This window comes from Xenopus laevis, chromosome 2L (genome assembly GCF_017654675.1).
Source record: "Xenopus laevis strain J_2021 chromosome 2L, Xenopus_laevis_v10.1, whole genome shotgun sequence".
In the NCBI taxonomy this organism is placed as follows: domain Eukaryota; kingdom Metazoa; phylum Chordata; class Amphibia; order Anura; family Pipidae; genus Xenopus; species Xenopus laevis.
Genome location: NC_054373.1, coordinates 148,784,536 through 148,803,138, shown reverse-complemented (window position 1 = coordinate 148,803,138; position 18,603 = coordinate 148,784,536). Strand labels below are relative to the sequence as shown.

The 18,603-nt window shown below is 39.7% G+C and overlaps 1 protein-coding gene across 2 annotated transcripts; it reads right to left on the bottom strand.

The window, feature by feature from the left end:
- Positions 1-787: 787 nt before the first annotated feature.
- LOC108708597 (glycoprotein-N-acetylgalactosamine 3-beta-galactosyltransferase 1-like) lies at positions 788-6,511 on the bottom strand. 2 transcript variants are annotated; one of them, XM_041582547.1, is made up of 4 exons: positions 6,363-6,511; positions 5,076-5,261; positions 2,922-3,589; positions 788-1,575 (listed from the first exon to the last, which is right to left on the bottom strand). In XM_041582547.1, the coding sequence occupies exons 2-4, from the start codon at positions 5,236-5,238 to the stop codon at positions 1,357-1,359; spliced, it is 1,050 nt and encodes a 349-aa protein (XP_041438481.1). In that variant the 5' UTR covers positions 5,239-5,261; positions 6,363-6,511; the 3' UTR covers positions 788-1,356. The 2 variants fall into 2 exon arrangements, with proteins under 2 accessions (XP_041438481.1, XP_018102967.1); XM_018247478.2 differs by lacking the exon at positions 6,363-6,511 and having other exon boundaries at positions 5,076-5,701.
- Positions 6,512-18,603: the final 12,092 nt, after the last annotated feature.

Below are 18,603 nucleotides of genomic sequence, written 5' to 3'. Positions count from 1 at the left end.
GCTACCACCATTAATGTGGATATGGTCTTGTTGTAACATGGGTGTGGTTTAAAGTTTGTGTGGTTTAAAAACAGGGAGTGGTCAACACTGGCTTCCATTATTGGCCCTCCACAATGTAGGCCGCCAAAAATGTGGCCCTCGTTACTACAGAAGTTGGACAGCACTGAACTACAGCATAAGGCCTCAGTAAGAAGTTATGTGACCTAAGAGGGACCCTTAGTGAAGTCAAGGGAAAGTACCCCATAAAGATGTATAGTGGATAGCAGATCCTGTAACTCCAGGAGTGTTAATAGTGTGGGGTAGTTCCCCAGGTCCTGGACTCAATCCCAAAAAAATATGGTGTGCGTCAAGAGTACAGTTCAGACTCCTCTGACCCCTTCCTCATCCTTTGTGAGGGCTCAGCTGAGAGAGAGGGTCGTAATTAAGTAGGAAGGGGTCAGTAGGAGCCTAAGTAGGAAAAACAAGGCTTCCTAGAACTTTTATGTATGTTGGCACACCCTAACTTACATGTCTGACACACAAGCGGGGAGTCCAAGGATTTGCCCGGGTAGCATTACCCGCATGTCCTCCATGAATACAGCCCTATCTGCATTTGGCAGCAGTTTACACCCATTTTTTATGTTTTGCATCCTGCCCTGCACTCAGGAGTCTTCGTAAATCATCTTTATGTTCCTGAGTGTAACTTTCTCTCCCAGTTTAGCTCATTCTTTGAAATTTAATCCAATGTCTTTATGTCATTTGGAACTAGAAATAAAAAACTAGAAAATATATATAAAGGCTGGTTTGAATGTGTTTATATAAAGTATTTTTTTATTCAAAAATTCTACTGGAGCACTGACCTATGACAATACATATTTGCTTGAAAAAAGAGTCTTCTATTGCAAAAATAAAAAACAAAAAAACAATCAAAGCCTTAATTGTGCTACTTTTTCAAGTAACATTCTTATCCAGGTTGTTCCTGGCCTTTAATTTGTGTCACATGACTTATTTAAAAATAATGTACCCCCAGTTGTAAAATACGAGGATGATGTTAATGGGGAAAAATGGGTGGGGTGAGGATGTTTATGGGTGGGGCAATAAAGTACAGATTCCATGTTGCAAAATGGACAGGTAGCAACCCTATTTACTCACCATTATAAATATGCCTCTAAATGCACTGGAATCTATTATATGATATAGGTAACACCAGCCGAATAAGTTCAATGGAGCCATTGTGGTTGGGTTTAAATGCTACGGAATTCCCTTCCCACTGAAAATGCTGCTTGGATGAGTGGGGAAACATTTTCAAGAAAACTCAAAAAGTACAGTTGCTTATGATATAATTCTACTAGATAATTCCTATGAAGTCTCAAAAGTTTAAGGTTTGTTGTCAGAATCAGATATGGTTCTATTAGGTTTCACAGTTTCATTTTGAATGTTAACAGGAAAGCTGTCTGCATTCTTTGGTAACGGCGGCTGGTAACGATACTGGTATCCATATGGTCGGAGATGGTACGCAAAATATTCCAAAGTGTACATGTCTTCAGGAATAATGTAATGAAAGGATATAGCCAGATCTGAGCAGCACCGGGGGCCCTGAAAAGCAAAAAGCACAATGTTGATCATAAAATCCAAAAGAAACAATATTTGTTGCTATACAAGTGACTTTTCCAAATAGCATGTGATAAACAAAGAATTTCACGCAGAAATAATGTTCAAGAGCAAGAGGACAAGAATGTGCCCCTTAATGCACACAAGAATCACTAGCACCCACATTAGCTGCACTTTGCTCCTTGCACCAGACTGAAAATCCAGCCTATACTGAGGCTATTTCAAGTGATGCTAAGGATCTGTCAGCCTCGTTTACAAATGAGGAAAGGTGCAAATTGCAATTTTGGACACAAACCAGCAACTGAGTTGTGACCAATGTGGCTTGTCCATAATGCAGCAGTTAGTGTCTGTTTGGCAAGTTACAGCCTTTGGAATTACTACAGTAAGTGGGTATTACAGTGGCACTACTGTATGTGCACATATTCAAAACAGGCTGGACAGGCTAATTTGCTCTGCAGTAATTTGCTAGCAGTAACGGACTGGGCCAGCGGGATACCAGGAAAATCCTGGTGGTCCCCAGTCTTCATGGGCTCTGCCGGCCCAGACCGTCCCCTCTCCTCTGCCCCATCGTCGTTTACACAGGGGTGATGCTTTGAGCAATGCGAGGTTGGGCCCCGGGAGGAAAGGACTTTCTAGTTCTCATGGACGAATCTGACAGTTGTGCTCCAGGTGGGCTACGGACACACCAATCCGACCCTGTTTGTTAGAAGCAATTATGAACGCAAGAACCTTTGTAATTGGTATCAATGTGCATTCCATTTTGCATTTTTTTACTGCTTTGGACTTGCAGTTGCAATTATAAATCAGGCCTTCTGTCTCATATTGTGTTTTGCTCTTTATTTGCTGAGCTTTCTATATACAAAACTGACAGACAACCTAACATTATATTTCTACTCTTGCTACTGCTCTGGTACTGCATTAAAAGAAAATCTCTGACTACTTGCTACTTGCTATGGGTTAATGCTTTGTTTTCAACTTCACATTGGACATTCTGATTGTTGCACCCATTTTCAGAGGACCAATATGGGGAGCACTGTAAATTTTTTATTAAAAATAAGAAGCCCAAAACAATTTTTTTTTATTTATTATTTTAAAGAGAAAATGTTGGTGCTGTCCTTATTCTTGATTATTCCTCATGTAGTAGTAAGTAGCAGCTGGGGACAGTGCAATGTGATATCATTATAAAGGATGAATTGCTGTGATACTATTTTTTCTGCACCCATTTTCAGATTCATACATTCTTGAGGATTGTGAGGAGCATCATTGAGCTTCATTATTAAAATGTAACAGTTTGTATATACAGAACATGTATTTTTATTTTAAACACTAACCTCCACAACGGGGTAGAAACAGTAGGTCCAGTACCAGTATTCCTTATTCTCACTATATTTCACAGTAAGCTGATTTTCTGGAGGGAATGGGTGGAAGGTCTCTCTTTTCTCAGTGTCTCTGGAGTCCCCAGCTATCACCCTCATTAGCTGCATGCAGTTACCCATTGCCACATCTTCTGTTGGGTTTGTGTGCGTGCAGATACCAAAACGGAAACCCTCAACAAAGCGTATAAGGGCTTCCCTGCTAAGAACATAACCAGCTCCTCCACTCATGTAGCCCTGCTTGAAATAGGATTTGAAGCGCCTCCCAAAGTAAATAGGCTGGTCAGGGGTATAATTCGAAAGCATCCATCGTAAATTTTCCACTATTACAAATGTATCGTCATCTGCCTTGAGGAACCAGTCCATCTCATTTAAGTAATGCTGGTGGACATAATTGAAGGCACGTATTGTTTTCAAGTAAAGTTTGTCTCTGCCTTCCCCAGTTTTCAGACCAATTGTGGGAAAGTCTTTATCGGTGGTGGAGCTCATGAATAGCGCTACATTGCAGTGACGGGCCCATGAATTCTTCACATGAATAGTTTTAGTCTTTAGGTTTGATGGTGCAGTCATGATCCAACAAAGCACTCTGACCTTTTTGAAGAGTTCCTCACTCACACTACTGCCTTCTGTGGTGTAAAACAAGGAAAGATTGGGAAGCAATGGGAAAACATTATTCTCTCCAACATAAGGCTCATTATAGTTTATTTATCATAAAAATATTTATGTTGTCAGAATACTGCACATTTTAAAATGTGTTAGAAAACATTATAGTACTTTCACAATGACTTTTCACTTTAGTAGGGCTCCAGTGAATTAAAAGCGGTTTTGTATTTGAATTTATTACTATAAATTAAACAAGTTTTAAAGGAGAAGGAAAGGCTAAAATTAAGTAAGCTTTATCAGAAAGGTCTATATATAAATACACAAGTATACCCTTAAAGTAATGCTGCTCTGAGTCCTCAAAAGAAACACCTCATTTTCCTTCTATAGTGTACACATGGGCTTCTGTATCAGACTTCCTGTTTATAGCTTAAGCCTCCAGGGCACGGCATGAGCATGCTCAGTTTGCTCCTGTCTCACTCCTCCCCTCCCTGCTGTAATCTGAGCCCAGAGCTATGAGTGAGCAGGGAGAGACTCATGCAGGAACCGATGTCACAAACTAATATGGCAGCTGCTATCCTAAACAAACAGAGAGCTTCTAGAGCCGTTTACTCAGGTAGGGTATAGCATTCTGTAGAATAAATATAGTTTTATAGCTTGCATTATTGTGGCTAATCTATTGGCAATAAACTGCTACAGTAGCTTTCCTTCTCCTTTAAGAATTCTGACACACAACAGTTGACCTTCTAAATGACATTTCCTAAGTACATATCATTTAGTAGTCAGTACTGATTGCTGCACTACTGTATGTGACTGTGTTCATTTTTAGTGTGCAAATAATAGCAACATCTTGGCATTCTGCTACTGAAAGCAGTAACTGTCAGTCATTTCCTGGAGTCAATGTTGGAAGTAGGGAGGATTTAGTGGGTTAAATTTATATGCATGTAGCCTATTTGCCATTGGATAAAGAATGTGTTCAGAATGGGAAATTCTTTGTTAGTTGGACACAAATTCTTTTTTGCGATTTATTATGCCCCAAAGCTGTTCCAAGTCTGAATCCAAAAATACAGCATCTAAAACCTGCCAAATTCATGTAAAAGTCAATGGCAGATGTCCCCTTAACCATGTGTGGATTTTGTAACCCATATGAAATGTTAGGAGTTTTTGGGGATTGGCTCTGGTTTTCCACCGAGAACTTTCATGGTTTTCAGGCATCAAACAAGAAAAATTTGTATCGTCGCATGGAAAATCCGAATTTTTCCACGTTTGAGTTGTGTTTTTTCCCGTGTGGCAACAATGAAACCATGAAATCTGCATGCAAAGTTGTACAAATAAAGCAACTTTTTTCAATAAACAACTAGTAAATGGGCGAATTATTGGAACAGATTCACCCATCACTATTAACAACATTTAATAGAAGTATATCGCTATATATGTATATGTATATGTATATGTATATATATAATAAAATTAAAAAAATCCTATGTATACTGTATATTGTTGTAAAGTTACCTGGAAAATGAAAATGGGAGATACCATTCCCTGGCAGGTGTTCACTATTCTTCCATGAGACAATTCGTAACAGATATGGTTTACGTTCCAAAAGTGCGTAAAACACGAACAAAGCACAGCAGAAGCCCATTGAAGCTCTCAATGTCAGTGCCAACCATGCCATATTGCGGCATAAAAATAGGATTGCTGCAAAGGAAAGCTTTTAGATATTAACACGGTGTAAAACCTATGTATTTAATTTCATAGTGTGAAGCAACACAATATTTGATTGCACTACTCCATGCAGTGTAACCATAGCAACTTGTATTTGGGTAGAGGTACTAAAGACAAGATATTTAAGCAGTGTTTAGAAAAATAAAAGCGGTGTGTCTTCTGTGTACTGGCAAGAAGGGCAAATTTACTTCCATGGGCAGTTTAAGGATTTGCTTTAGCTTGCAGTGTATCTGTCAGGTATGCTCAGGCCTGGATTTGTGGAAAGGCCAACAAGGCCAGGCCTAGGGCAGCAGGATTTTAGGGGGCGGCATGCTGCCCAACCACACCCACATTGGTTTAGAAACACTGGTGATGCGCAAGACATAAAATCGTTTTTTACATTTCCTGTGCGCCAAACTCCATGTGCCAGTGCCGGGGCAGTTTTCTGCTGATAGGAGCACCGGCCCGTGGTTTCAGGTAAGTAAATACAATCACTTGGGGGTGCCTAACATTTGGCACCCCCAAGTGAAAGAAGACTTTCCTTCTCCTTTAAAGAAATAATCCAACAAAGGGCCAGATTCAATTCAGTGAGAAAAATATTTATCACATGAAAAGTCATGGATGAGATTCAATTTGAGATTCAATTCAATTCACGGTTTATCACGTGAAAACTCTATTGAAGTATATGGGAAAAACTGGAACTGAATTAAGAGTAAAGTTTTTTTCTCCTTGAATTGAATCATGAGGTTTCACGTAAAAAACCATGAGATAACTTAATTGAATCTGGCCCAATGTGTCAAATATACAAAAAAAAAAAATCAACGTGACAAATTATTGATTATCTTTTGCTTAAAGAGCTTAAAGTGTTATAGTTCAACAACCTCATAAATTCCCAAAGATACCTTTTGTGCAGTTACCCTTTAAAAATCACCACGTATGGGTGTTGAATGGTTAATTACAAACATTTAAAATAACATGTGCACATCAAGAATTGCAGAATGGAGTTGTAGGGTATTTTCTCTTGCTAGGAGAAGTTAAAAGTGCAAAAAATATTTTTATTCTATAACAATAGAAAAACCAATTGGTTACACTCACATTTAAGTGGTTAAAATCAGGCATAACAATCGTTCTCCATTTAGGTCCATGCTGTTCCAAGTGAATGTGGTAGTTTGCGGTTTTGCGGACCAGTGTTGTTAGTGGAGTACCGCAGGGCTCTGTACTAGGTCCCTTGCTTTTCAACTTGTTTATTAATGACCTGGAGGAGGGCATTGAAAGTACTGTTTCTATTTTTTCAGATGATACTAAATTGTGCAGAACTATAGGTACCATGCAGGATGTTGCCGGATTTGTCTAAGTTGGGAAACTGGGCAGCAAACTGGAAAATGAGGTTCAATGTTGATAAATACAAGGTTATGCACTTTGGCAAAAATAATATAAATGCAAGTTATACACTAAATAGCAGTGTGTTGGGAGTCTCCTTAAATGAGAAGGATCTAGGGTTTTTTTGTAGATAAAAAGTTGTCTAATTCTGGGAAGTGTCATTCTGTGACTACTAAAGCAAATAAAGTTCATAAAGGTCATTAACTCAAGGGATGAAAACATAATTATGCCTCTTTATAGGTCCCTGGTGAGGCCTCATCTGGAGTATACAGTGCAGTTTTGGACTCCAGTCCTTAAGAGGGATATAAATGAGCTGGAGAGAGTGCAGAGACTAAGTGCAACTAAATTGGTTAGAGGGATGGAAGACTTAAATTATGAGGGTAGACTGTCAAGGTTGGGGTTGTTTTCTCTGGAAAAAAGGCGCTTGCGAGGGGACATGATTACACTTTACAAGTACATTAGAGGACATTATAGACAAATAGCAGGGGACCTTTTTACCCATAAAGTGGATCACCGTACCAGAGGCCACCCCTTTAGACTAGAAGAAAAGAACTTTCATTTGAAGCAACGTAGAGGGTTCTTCACAGTCAGGACAGTGAGGTTGTGGAATGCACTGCCGCACGGTGATGTTGTGATGGCTGATTCAGTTAATGCCTTTAAGAATGGCTTGGATGACATTTTGGACAGACATAATATCAAAGGCTATTGCTATACTAAACGTTATAGTTAGTATAGATATGGGTATATAGAATTTATGTGAAAGTAGGGAGGGGTGTGTGTATGGATGCTGGGTTTTCATTTGGGTTGAACTTGATGGACTTTGTCTTTTTTCAACCCAATTAAACTATGTAACTAACTAACTATGTAACTATGTTTGGGCTCTAACCCACAGTGCCTCCACACCCCGCTAGTTACTTCCTGGATGCTCAGAGATGATGTCTGCCACCTATGCTTTACGCATTTTATGCTGTTATCTTGTGTTAGGGAGCTGTTATCTAGTTACTTTAAAATTGTTACGTTGTCAGGGAGGGGTGATATCATTCCAACTTGCAGTACAGCAGTAAAGAGTGACTGAAGTTTATCAGAGCACAAGTCACATGACTGTGACCAGCTGGGAAACTGACAATATGTTTAGCCCCATGTCAGATTTCAAAATTAAATATAAAAAAATCTGTTTGCTCTTTTGAGAAACGGATTTCAGTGCAGTACTCTGCTGGAGCATCGTTATTAACTGATGCGTTTTGAATTTTTTTTTTTCGTATGACAGTATCCCTTTAAAGATGGTCCAAGTATAAAGATAATAGGGCTTACTTATGTCTGTAAGAGCAGTTGTGGCCCCACATTTTCCCCACATTTTCCCCACATTCAGTTGCATGTAACACTACTTGCATCAAAATGTGCTCCTTACACTTCCAGACTATGTGGTAGCTTCTGGGTTCGCTCAGCACCCTGCATCAATCGCTGCAGAATAGAGTTTACATGTCAGTTGCACCTCAAACAGCAGAAATGAGGCCAACTAACACCAGAAATGACACCAGTAAGAGTCCGAATTGCAACGAAGCACACATGCAGTTATGCTAATTTTGGCAAAATGGTTACCAATGTGGACACAGCACAACTGCATTAAGAGAACCACTATTGATGCTGCATTGTGGAACTAAAAATCTGCCGATTGCCTTCAAAATTGTATTTTGTTCACTGCACTTGCAGACTTATACAGTATATGCTCTAATTTCTTGGAAAATATATATGAAAAATTATTACCAAATGGAAATTGGATTGCTTGAAGGGTGAAATGTTCTCAAATTAATTGGGAACATTTCTCTGCAGTGAAGAAAAAGACAGGCCTGCATTTGATCAATTTTACAAATAATGTATTATTGCCATTAAATTTAGGACATATTCCTAAAGATCTAGCTTTAGAAGTATTGGAGTTAAATATCCTGTATGTCAAATGAACAAAGATAATGTTCCTCTCTTCCTAGTTTTCATTGTCATTAGTATCAGATGGCCGCTTCTGCATCAGATGTTAAGTAAGGGGCCCCTCAAGTTCTGGAGGAATGGTGTAAGTGCCCTCTTGGAGGTCACCAAAGGGTGCCTAGCGAAGGTGCCTGGGACTGGGAGGAGGGGTGGCTGTATGGAAGCTGGGATTTCTGGGTAGAGTAGTCCTGAGTGGGGATTGGTGGGCATCGGAAGGGGAGGTTTGCTATAAAGTAAAGAAGTGCCTTACCCTCTTCCTCTTCCCTTTTGGATCCTAGAGCGCTGGTGGAGCTGAGCTGCTACCTCCTCACAGTCCTCCATTATACCTTAAATTACATAAGGAACCTTGGAAACCCTGGGCAAATTTGCTCTCTGCCCTACCCCAAATCTGTCCCAACTGCAGCTGTATCAAATATCCTTCAAGGGTCAGAACTTTTTTATTTTGTTTAATTCTATTCTTAAACACGAAAAGATAACATAAAATGAGGAAGATGACTATATAAACCAGAAAACCACCATCAATATATATCACAACTGTAGCAACATATAGAAATAGAACAATAAAGAAAAAGGTGGCACATCTAATAAGTGACCCTACCTTATCAGAGAATAATGTGATTTCCACCTCAGCACTGAAAAATCATCCTATGCATTCACCACTCATGTCTTGGACTAAAATCAGTTCCTTGTAGCACACCTACAATTTCCTACAAAAAATAAATAGTTGAGGAGCAGTGTTTGCCTTTTTGTAGTCAAACAAAGAAGAGAGTCATGAAACTTTCAGCCACAGATTTGCAGCACAGAGACTAAAAATATTATATATCCTCCAAGTATCAATGTGGTTCTGGGGCCCATACCTACAATATATTTTGCAGAATATTTCACCAAGATTTTAGTGCTCTGTTAAAGTTTTTGGATATATATATAGTAGCAGGGCTGCCTATGTTTTATATCCTTTTACTAGTTCCTTCTTAATTAGTATGGCTTTGGTGACCACAACAGGGCATTATCCCTGTTTAAAGGGAACCTGTCACTGAAAAATTGTTTCTCCCACCAGAGATACTGTTTTAGCTCTACTAGCCTGCACTTCTGGTGATGGGTGTCCTTTAAGAATGTTATTTCTCTAGCAGGCAGACAATGTGCCCGGAAGGTTGACAATAGGGGTGCAGTGGGTAATTTTACGTTGTACTTTTTTTTAAATATACTTTTAAGATGGTATTACATCATAGTTACAATCCTAGACCCAGCCATTTGGTCCACATGCGCTCAAATGTAGTTTAGGTGCCCCTGACCTCTAAAGTAAGCTTAATGTAAGGTATGTTGTTGACTAATTGTTGCCAGGAGGGGATATTTGGAATGACTAGGCCTCCAGCACTATACAGAGCTTTAGCTTTTGTTCCATATTAATGTGTTGTGTATCACTAGAGGGAGCTGCTTGTCTAAATGTTCTTTCATTGCTATACTGTATACTCTCTCTGTTAGTGGATGTGCTGTTCTATCTTCATTTTTGTTTTACTCTCTATGGTTCGAGATACTTCCTTTTTGAAATTAATGTACATAGTTAACCATTTTGTAGCTTTAATAAACCAATTGTTTAATCATAACCAGGGAGTCCTGTGCAACTTCCACTGTGAACACATTTTGTGGCGACAAGGATTAGAATTCCGCTTAGGATTATTAATAACATTGGGATAAACCATCATTTTTACCGGCCAGGTGGCAACCCTAATTCCGCTGTGTGGATAGAGCAGCAGAATAGTAAAAGTGCAGAAAATAAACTTCAGATTGCTGCAGAGATGGCTGCCCTGGGACACATAGAGGAATTTGATGTAAGTGTCCCTTCTTTTTGGGACTCATATACTTGCTAGAAGCAAATGCTACAGATAACCCTGAGCAGAGAAGGGCAGTGTTGCTAACTGTCTGTGGCCATAAAATGTTTGCAATCATTCGCTCACTTACTGCACCGTCGTCTCCAAAAAGAAAGACATATAAGGAGCTGTTAGCAATGTTAAAGGCACATTTTTCTCCAAACCCATCTGTCATTATACAGAAATTTCACTTCCACAAACAAAAACAAAGAGCAGGTGAAACTATTTCTATCTATACTGCAGAATTAGGAGAGCACTGCCAATTTGGAGAGTTGCTAAATGACATGCAATGAGACAGATTAGCCTGTGGTATTCAGGATGAGGCCTTTCTCTGAGCCTAATTTAACAGCATAAAACAGCACTTTTACACACTAAGGAAATTCATTCCACCATAACCTGCAACCAAGGAGATGGCATTCATTTGCAAATGCAAAGATTTTGTAAAAGATGCATCATAATTTTCACCTTGTATAGTATGTGGTGGTCAGCACAGATGCTCTTCATGCCCTTTTAGGAATGCTATCTGTCTTTACTGCAAAAAGAAAGGCCATGTTATACATGTTTGCAAAGCAAGGATTAATCAATAAAGCCAAGTGATTATAAAAAGTTTTCACAAAAAAATTCCCAACAAATAATGGAGCAGTCAACATTAAGGGGGGAGAGTTTTAGGGGGCCCGAGGGTAAGGGGAGCCCGGCCACGCGACACTTACTTGATTAGCCAGGCCCCCCCATCTTTCTGAGAGCTGCTGACTTTGGGAAGGCATGGACGTTTAAGGGGCCCTGGCCACCAATTTTCTTATAATGTGGGGGGGGGCCTGGCCACCAATTTTGGCCACCAATTTTTTTTCTCATGTGGGGTCTTAGCCACCAATATTTTTTATGGGGGGGGGCCCTGGCCACAAATGTTTTTTTATGGGGGGCCCTGACCACCAATATCTTTTTATTAACATGTGGGAACCTGAGCCACCAATATTTTTTTAGTTTTTTTACTGTGTGGTGGGGAAGGCCGACCTGTAGGTGGGGCTTGCGGTGGGCGCAGCCCAGGGGGCCCAGGAAATTTTGTCACATGGGGCCCTGCAATTTCTGATGGCGGTCCTGCTTGCCAGAACTCTTGCCACAGCCTCCCTGTAGCACCTGTGTTTCCTTGGGAGATAAAAAAAAAGCCTTAGTCTAGACTTATAGACCCTTCTTGTAGTAGTGGACTCTTTCTCAGAATTGTTAGAGGTGATCCCAGTCAGACATCAGCAGTATTAATTTCAACTCTAAATCGGCTGTTTGCAACACACGGAATACTGATGTTATTGTATCAGGCAATGGGACTGCTTTACCAATAATAACTTAATTAGGACAGTAACCATTGCTCCTTGTAGATCTCAAGGGAATAGACAAGACGAAAGAATGGTTCAAACTGAGAATGATGCACTTAGAATGGATACTAATGGGAGAGACTTGGGGACTATTAATGGGTGATTTTATTCGGCAGGCGAATTGATGCGTTTCCCGATTTTGACGGGGAAATTCACGAATTTTTCCAGCAAAGGGAGATGGACGAAATTTACCCTTCAATGTTGGGGACTGATCAACAAGACTTGCACAATTTTTTTTTAACTCAGAATGTTACTCCATGTCCAACCACAGGTGTTAGCCCTGCCAAGCTTCTTTTAGGGTGGTGCCTTAAAACTTGTCTTGACTGTCTAAATCCAGACTTAACTGAGGAGGAGGAAACAGCAACAGAACTTGGATTCAGCTTCACCTTTAGGATTTTATGTTTGTTTGCTTCTAATGATCCAGGGTATGCTAAGAATTATGGGGCTCGTCCAAAGTGAGACCCTGCATTAATAACTGAAGTAACAGGACCCATGTCATACAAGGAAGATTGCAAAGAAAGGCAAGAATGGCACTGTCATGTTGATCAGTTGCGGAGGGGTGTTCTGCCAAATAACAGTACCCTAATGGACAGCGTGGATTGCCCCTCTATGGTTCCCAGTGGCTTACATCCAGGTGAAGTGGAGGTCCCATGCATCCAAGAAACTAATGGAACCACTATGTCAGTGGAGAGTGACTCTGGTCCAATAGAAAACTGTGATAATTCCTCCTAGCATGCCCCTTGTTGTCAGACTTCAAGTTATGAACGGCACAATGCAACAGGGTGCCTCCAAGGTGGATGGAAGATTACATTAGCTAGGGGGAAGAGTGTTAGCTGCTTGTCTAAATGTTCTATCATTACTATATACTCTCTCTGTTAGTGGATGTGCTGTTCTATCTTCATTTCTGTTTTACTCTCTATGGTTTGATATACTTCCTTCTTGAAATGCATGTACATAGTTAGCTATGGAAGAGCTCTAATAAACCAGTTGTTTAAGCATAATCAGGGAGTCCTACCCAACTTCCATTGTGAATACAAAAGAATGGGTGTAAAATCTTGTTGATTTGTTTAAAAATTCCTTTACTGAGTGTGGCAAGGGGTTATGCAGAACATACATACATTTAGGTAAATACATTAATCAATTGATGCTACGACCCTGGACCCCTTCTCGGTGGGTGGGGGATAGGTGAATATTTGTGAATAATCTCCTGAGGTTGATATTTTTTCGGCACCCAGGTATGAAGCCAGATTGATCTAGGCAGTTTATTGAAGTTCTGGGGCTAATGTTTTAGCTAGAATCTTTGTATCTTTGTTTATTTAGGAGATAGTATTGAATAGCTGCATTTACAAGGGCCTTTCCCTGGTTTTGGAAAAGACCCAAAGATTACTGAAGAGAAGAAGATGGTGCCCATGAACTCCACTGGATAGAATCTGCACCAAGGGTTAAGTAAAGACTTAGGGGCATTTTCAAGGGGTAGCAGCTAGGCTGGGGGGGGGGGAAGGAGGGGGGTCTATGTATGGTAGGGGGGTAGGGGTTTGCTTCTCTTTTAAGGCCTCAGAGAAAGGTGGAGGGAGGCATTAATAGGGCCATAAATCTGTTTTGCAGATTTGTTTGAAGAGCATGTCAAATAGGTAATTACTTCTAGGCCCAATCAATGTAAACTTTTATTCTGAACATGTGCCATCCTTTTAAGATCCAGGTAATTTAATTATGCTAGCAAACATCAGGCATATTTGCATCCCTGATCAAGAGTGTTTTCTAGTGCTCATACTATTTGCTATGTAGATCCTATAATTCTATCCAAACTGGTTTTGGCTGGGGATCAGTTGTATATGAAAATCCAAATCAGTTGCAGAACACAATTTAGACCTTTTGTAATGTTGCTTTATGCTCCTGGATCCCTGGCAAGTAATGTATAATGTGCATGCAGTGGAGTACAGTATATTAGTAGGCCGTTAGACATGATGCATTGCTTGACCCAATTGTTGGGATGGAGTGTATATCCTGCAAGATTCAAGTGCATGGTTCCCATTCAGAACCAACATGAGTCTGAAGAACTCACTGTATGCTCCCAGATATTGTACTCCCTTTATCTGAACTGTTTGTTCAGTTTTTTCTACAATGATATTCCCCGGTAGGCCCTTTGACTTAGTTCTAGCTTGGGTTATTTGACTGTCCAAAAGGGGTTCTCTATGCCTTTGCTACTGAATTCCTCTCCGTGATATTCCTGTTTAGGCTGTCTGGTATGGGTTGTATGTGTCTACTAGAGTTATTAGTTATCTGCCCCTCCTAGTGAGAGTGTCATGCTGGGTTCACACTTGTCATCACATTGGTGTGTGTTTTGCCTCAAACAAGACATATTTATTTGTTGCTTACTCTGGCTTTTTGCACTTTTCCTTTTCTCTCTTTATCTATGTCAGTCCTTTTAATTCTCTGTGATAATACTGCAAGGTTGCAAGTTCTGCTCCTGGAATCACTTTCCATGTTCACATGTGGGGGTTTCATTCCTCTTGGGTTTTTCTCTGGAACATAGTAACATTTTGTAATCCCGGTTCCTTTTTTTAGGAACTGTTAGGGTGATATTAGCTTTCTACATACCAGTATGTGCTTACGTGAGTTAGACATTGTGCATTGCTTACTTGGATTTTACTTTCCTGGACAATTCTGTGTCATCAGATTTCCCATCCATTTTTGAGTAGTTTTATAGACGCTAAATGGGAGGAGGATCCTTCTGGTGGGAGTAGTCAGGCATGGAGTTGTCCAGGAAAGCAAAATCACAGTAAGGGGGTTATTTACTAAACTCCGAATGCAAAATAGCAAAAAATTTGTGATTTTTTTTTTTATAAAATTGGACATTTAAAAAAATCACATATTTTTCGGAATTTATTAAACCCCAAGATTGGAAAAGTCAGAATCTGAAAATACGGCATTTCAAAAGCATGAAAACCGGATTTTTCTTGATTTTTTCAGATTTTTTCCCGCAAACAAAATTTTCAGCAAAGTTTATTAATAAATAAGCCCAGATTTGGTCAGAGTTTTTTTCAGAAAATATTGAGATAAATTCGGACTTTGATAAATAAACCCCTAAATCTGTATTATTTTAAAGCACTTTTATTTTTTGGTGTTACTGTTCCCTTAGGCTAAATCAGCTCCTTAATATACATTATAATGCTAGCTGTCAGTTTATCTGCATTGGACCAGAATGAGGCACATTCTCTTTGACTCTCTGCAAATTACAGGTAAGGCTATTTTCATGGAGGCAGAAGATCTCTGCCCCTGGCAATCCCGAAAAATTATGTGCAATGTAACATGCCTTAATACATTTAATGAAAACACTTGGAATTTTTGCTGTTTTCAAAAACTAGTGCCCACAGGTTTATTTTAAGGGACCTCTATCCTTTTCTTTTTCTTTTCAGTTTTGAAGAGCCTATAGAGGTCTTCATAGTCTACTCTGCCTGTTGATTTGGACAAGGTGTCCTATTGGCATGGAAGACAGGTTGACTTTTAATCTCACGCAGATCAATGGAATCTACTGAGACCCCAATAGCTTCATCTTGACTGAGATTCAAACTGCTTATGCCTTTTGCCCACCAAAACCTCTTACCTGTTAAAAGAAGGCAGGTTTGTCTTTCTCTTTGATTGACTGCATCTTCCATGGCTGGCTCGGAGAGGATTGTTCAGTCAATTTACCTAAGAAAGACAAGGCACTCAGATCATCTGGACTGGAACCATGTTTCTGGTGGCCAAAAATCTTTTGTGCGGTTGCAACTTTTTATTTAAAACACAGATATCCTAATCCAGTGTTAGGTGCAGAGCATAAACAGACCCTTGATTCAAGTGTTTTAATGGGTTCTCTAAGGGTTGCACCAATGCCCCTCTTAGTGATCTAGTTCTTTTGTCCAGAGTCATAATAAATTACTTCTATATTGTTATTATCTGCTGTCTTTAATCTCAAATAAACCTTTTTAAAGAAACAGTAGGTGCTCTTGTGTCTCATTATTTCAGAACCTTATAATGTTGCTCTGCATAGGCGGAAAGGCATATTTATGCTCCGTGCTTCTACAAATAACCTGAAGATTGAGACGTCTTTCTGTGAGTTCATAAAGTAATATGAGATGTTATATTTTCTGCCTTTTGGTAAGTACATAATGTAAGAGATGTTGAACATGGCAACACCCAAGATGTGAGTTTCCAGGACTTGTTAAGACAATACAAATTTTGCTGATCTCACTTTCATGGTTTAGGATTTGACAGCCTAGGATCTGGCTACGTCTCGCTATGAAAAAGCAAATGTTCTTTTATGTCTTTTTTTCTGGCCAGAATTTGCACATGTAACTCAGTAAAAGTGCAATGTTTACATACTTCTTTCTGTATGATTGATATGCTGTATGCAAGAGGATCACCCATGGCTGGTGAACTGCGCTGTACAAGCAGATATTTCAGGTCTTTACACTGCACACAATCACCAGGATACCTTTTGCAGTACATATAAAATGATAAACTTTATTGCAGCGATTGGTCACATCCAAAACTGCACTGCATACTCCAGATGAGGCCTCACCAGGGACCTATATAGAGGCATAATTATGTTTTCATCCCTTGAGTTAATGCCCCTTTTTATGCAAGACAGAACAATTTTGGACTCCAGTCCAAATAGATAACAAGTTGCCTAATTTTAGGCAGTGTCATTCTGTGGCTACTAAAGCAAATAAAGTTCTGTCTTGCATAAAAAAGGGCATTAACTCAAGGGATGAAAACATAATTATGCCTCTTTATAGGTCCCTGGTAAGGCCTCATCTGGAGTATGCAGTGCAGTTTTGGACTCCAGTCCTTAAGAGGGATATATATGAGCTGGAGAGAGTGCAGAGACTAAGTGCAACTAAATTGGTTAGAGGGATGGAAGACTTAAATTATGAGGGAGACTGTCAAGGTTGGGGTTGTTTTATCTAGAAAAAAGGAGCTTGCGAAGGGAAATGATTACACTTTACAAGTACATTAGAGGATATTATAGACAAATAGCAGGGGACCTTTTTACCCATAAAGTGGATCACCGTACCAGAGGCCACCCCTTCAGACTAGAAGAAAAGACAATTTTAATTTAATTTGAGGCAACGTAGGTGGTTCTTTACAGTGAGGTCAGTGAGGTTGTGGAATGCACTGCCGGATGATGTTGTGATGGCTGATTCAGTTAATGCTTGGATAATTTCTTGGACAGACATAATATCAAAGGCTATTGTGATACTAAATTCTATAGTTAGTATAGATATGGGTATATAGAATTTATGTGAAAGTAGGGAGGGGTGTGTGTATGGATGCTGGGTTTTCATGTGGAGGGGTTGAACTTGATGGACTTTGTCTTTTTTCAACCCGATTTAACTATTTAACTATGTAACATCCATGTTCAACAGTTTTTCCCCAAATTAATACACAGTCACACTCACCTCCATTAGTGTATCCTCAGGTCCAGCACAACTGACAGAACTGACAGTCTTACAGTAAAGTATCGCTGAGCTTCAGTAGAAGTTCCCCCTGTGTCCTTTCATGTCATGTGCACACGCCCTGGGGACCAACAAACACTGCACACAGGTTCTCCACACTAACCTGACTACTACACTCTACATTCCTAACTGTGGATTCACCAAGGGGCCAACTGTCCCCACTTAACTTTAGGTTGGGACCAGGGATGGCTTTGTTTACTTGCCAGGAATGTCTCACATCTGAAATGAGCTCCACCTCTCTTAACCTTCCACTTGTTAATAACTATGGCGTCCGTTTACTAAAGAGCGGTAAAATTATGCGCACAAAATATAGACAAAATTGATGCCAAATATGTTATCGGCAGTTTACTAAATGGCGATAAATATACATTTGCAAAATCGCCAGTTATCGCATTCGCCAAAAATAACGCTACGTACAAAGCATATTTGACCATATATCTGTCATTAAAAATTGCCATAATAAATGCCATAAAACATGATTATTTTATAGCATAAATATTTGCAACCTAATTTTGTCGTTAGAAAATTTGCAACTCACTGAAATTAACACTAACGTAAGCTGGTTCGTTAGCATAGTTATCGCCAGTGATCGCAATGATTTCTGAGCACATCGCTGTTTAGTAAACTTAGTCACTGTGAATATTTTGGCGGTAATATATTCGCAGAGATAATTTGCAGAAAAATATAGTCACATTTAACGCTTTTTAGTAAACGGACACCTATGCCACATGCATATTATTATTATTCTATATACAGCACCATGCTTTACAGGGTAAAGGGTATACAAAAACAAGACGTTTGTATGTATACTGAGAAACATTTCACCAGAATCGATTCACAGCTACTGTTAGATATGGTTAGGAGAAAATATAGAGAGGGCTCTGTCTGCAAGAGATTACCTACTCTTGTGATGACAACTTCGAGGGAAATCCAAACCAAGGCACAAACTCAGGGACTACTGCCACCTACTGTCAAAAGAAGGATATTAAGGAGTAGCAAGGTACAGTGTGCAAAAAAAGCCATGCATAAAGCACCTCTTTTATACCCATGATGCAACTTGCTACTGTTGATTTGCACCAATGGAAATCAGGCATCCCTTGGGGTGACCACACCATGGGGAAAATTTAATAAGCGCCGAAAATTTGCCATCGACGGCTTCGCAGCCATCGCAACACTTCACAAGGTGCAAATTCAGACAACACTAATTTACTAAAATGCAACATTGCGTCCAGGGAACCAAATG

Coding starts and splice junctions, on each gene's coding strand:
- LOC108708597 (XM_041582547.1), bottom strand. CDS start 5,238: ATGGCATGGTTGGCACTGACATTGAGAGCTTCAATGGGCTTCTGCTGT. Junction 3,590..5,075: donor CTCCCATTTTCATTTTCCAG/GTAACTTTACAA, acceptor TTTACACCACAG/AAGGCAGTAGTGTGAGTGAG. Junction 1,576..2,921: donor GTTTCTACCCCGTTGTGGAG/GTTAGTGTTTAA, acceptor TTTGCTTTTCAG/GGCCCCCGGTGCTGCTCAGA.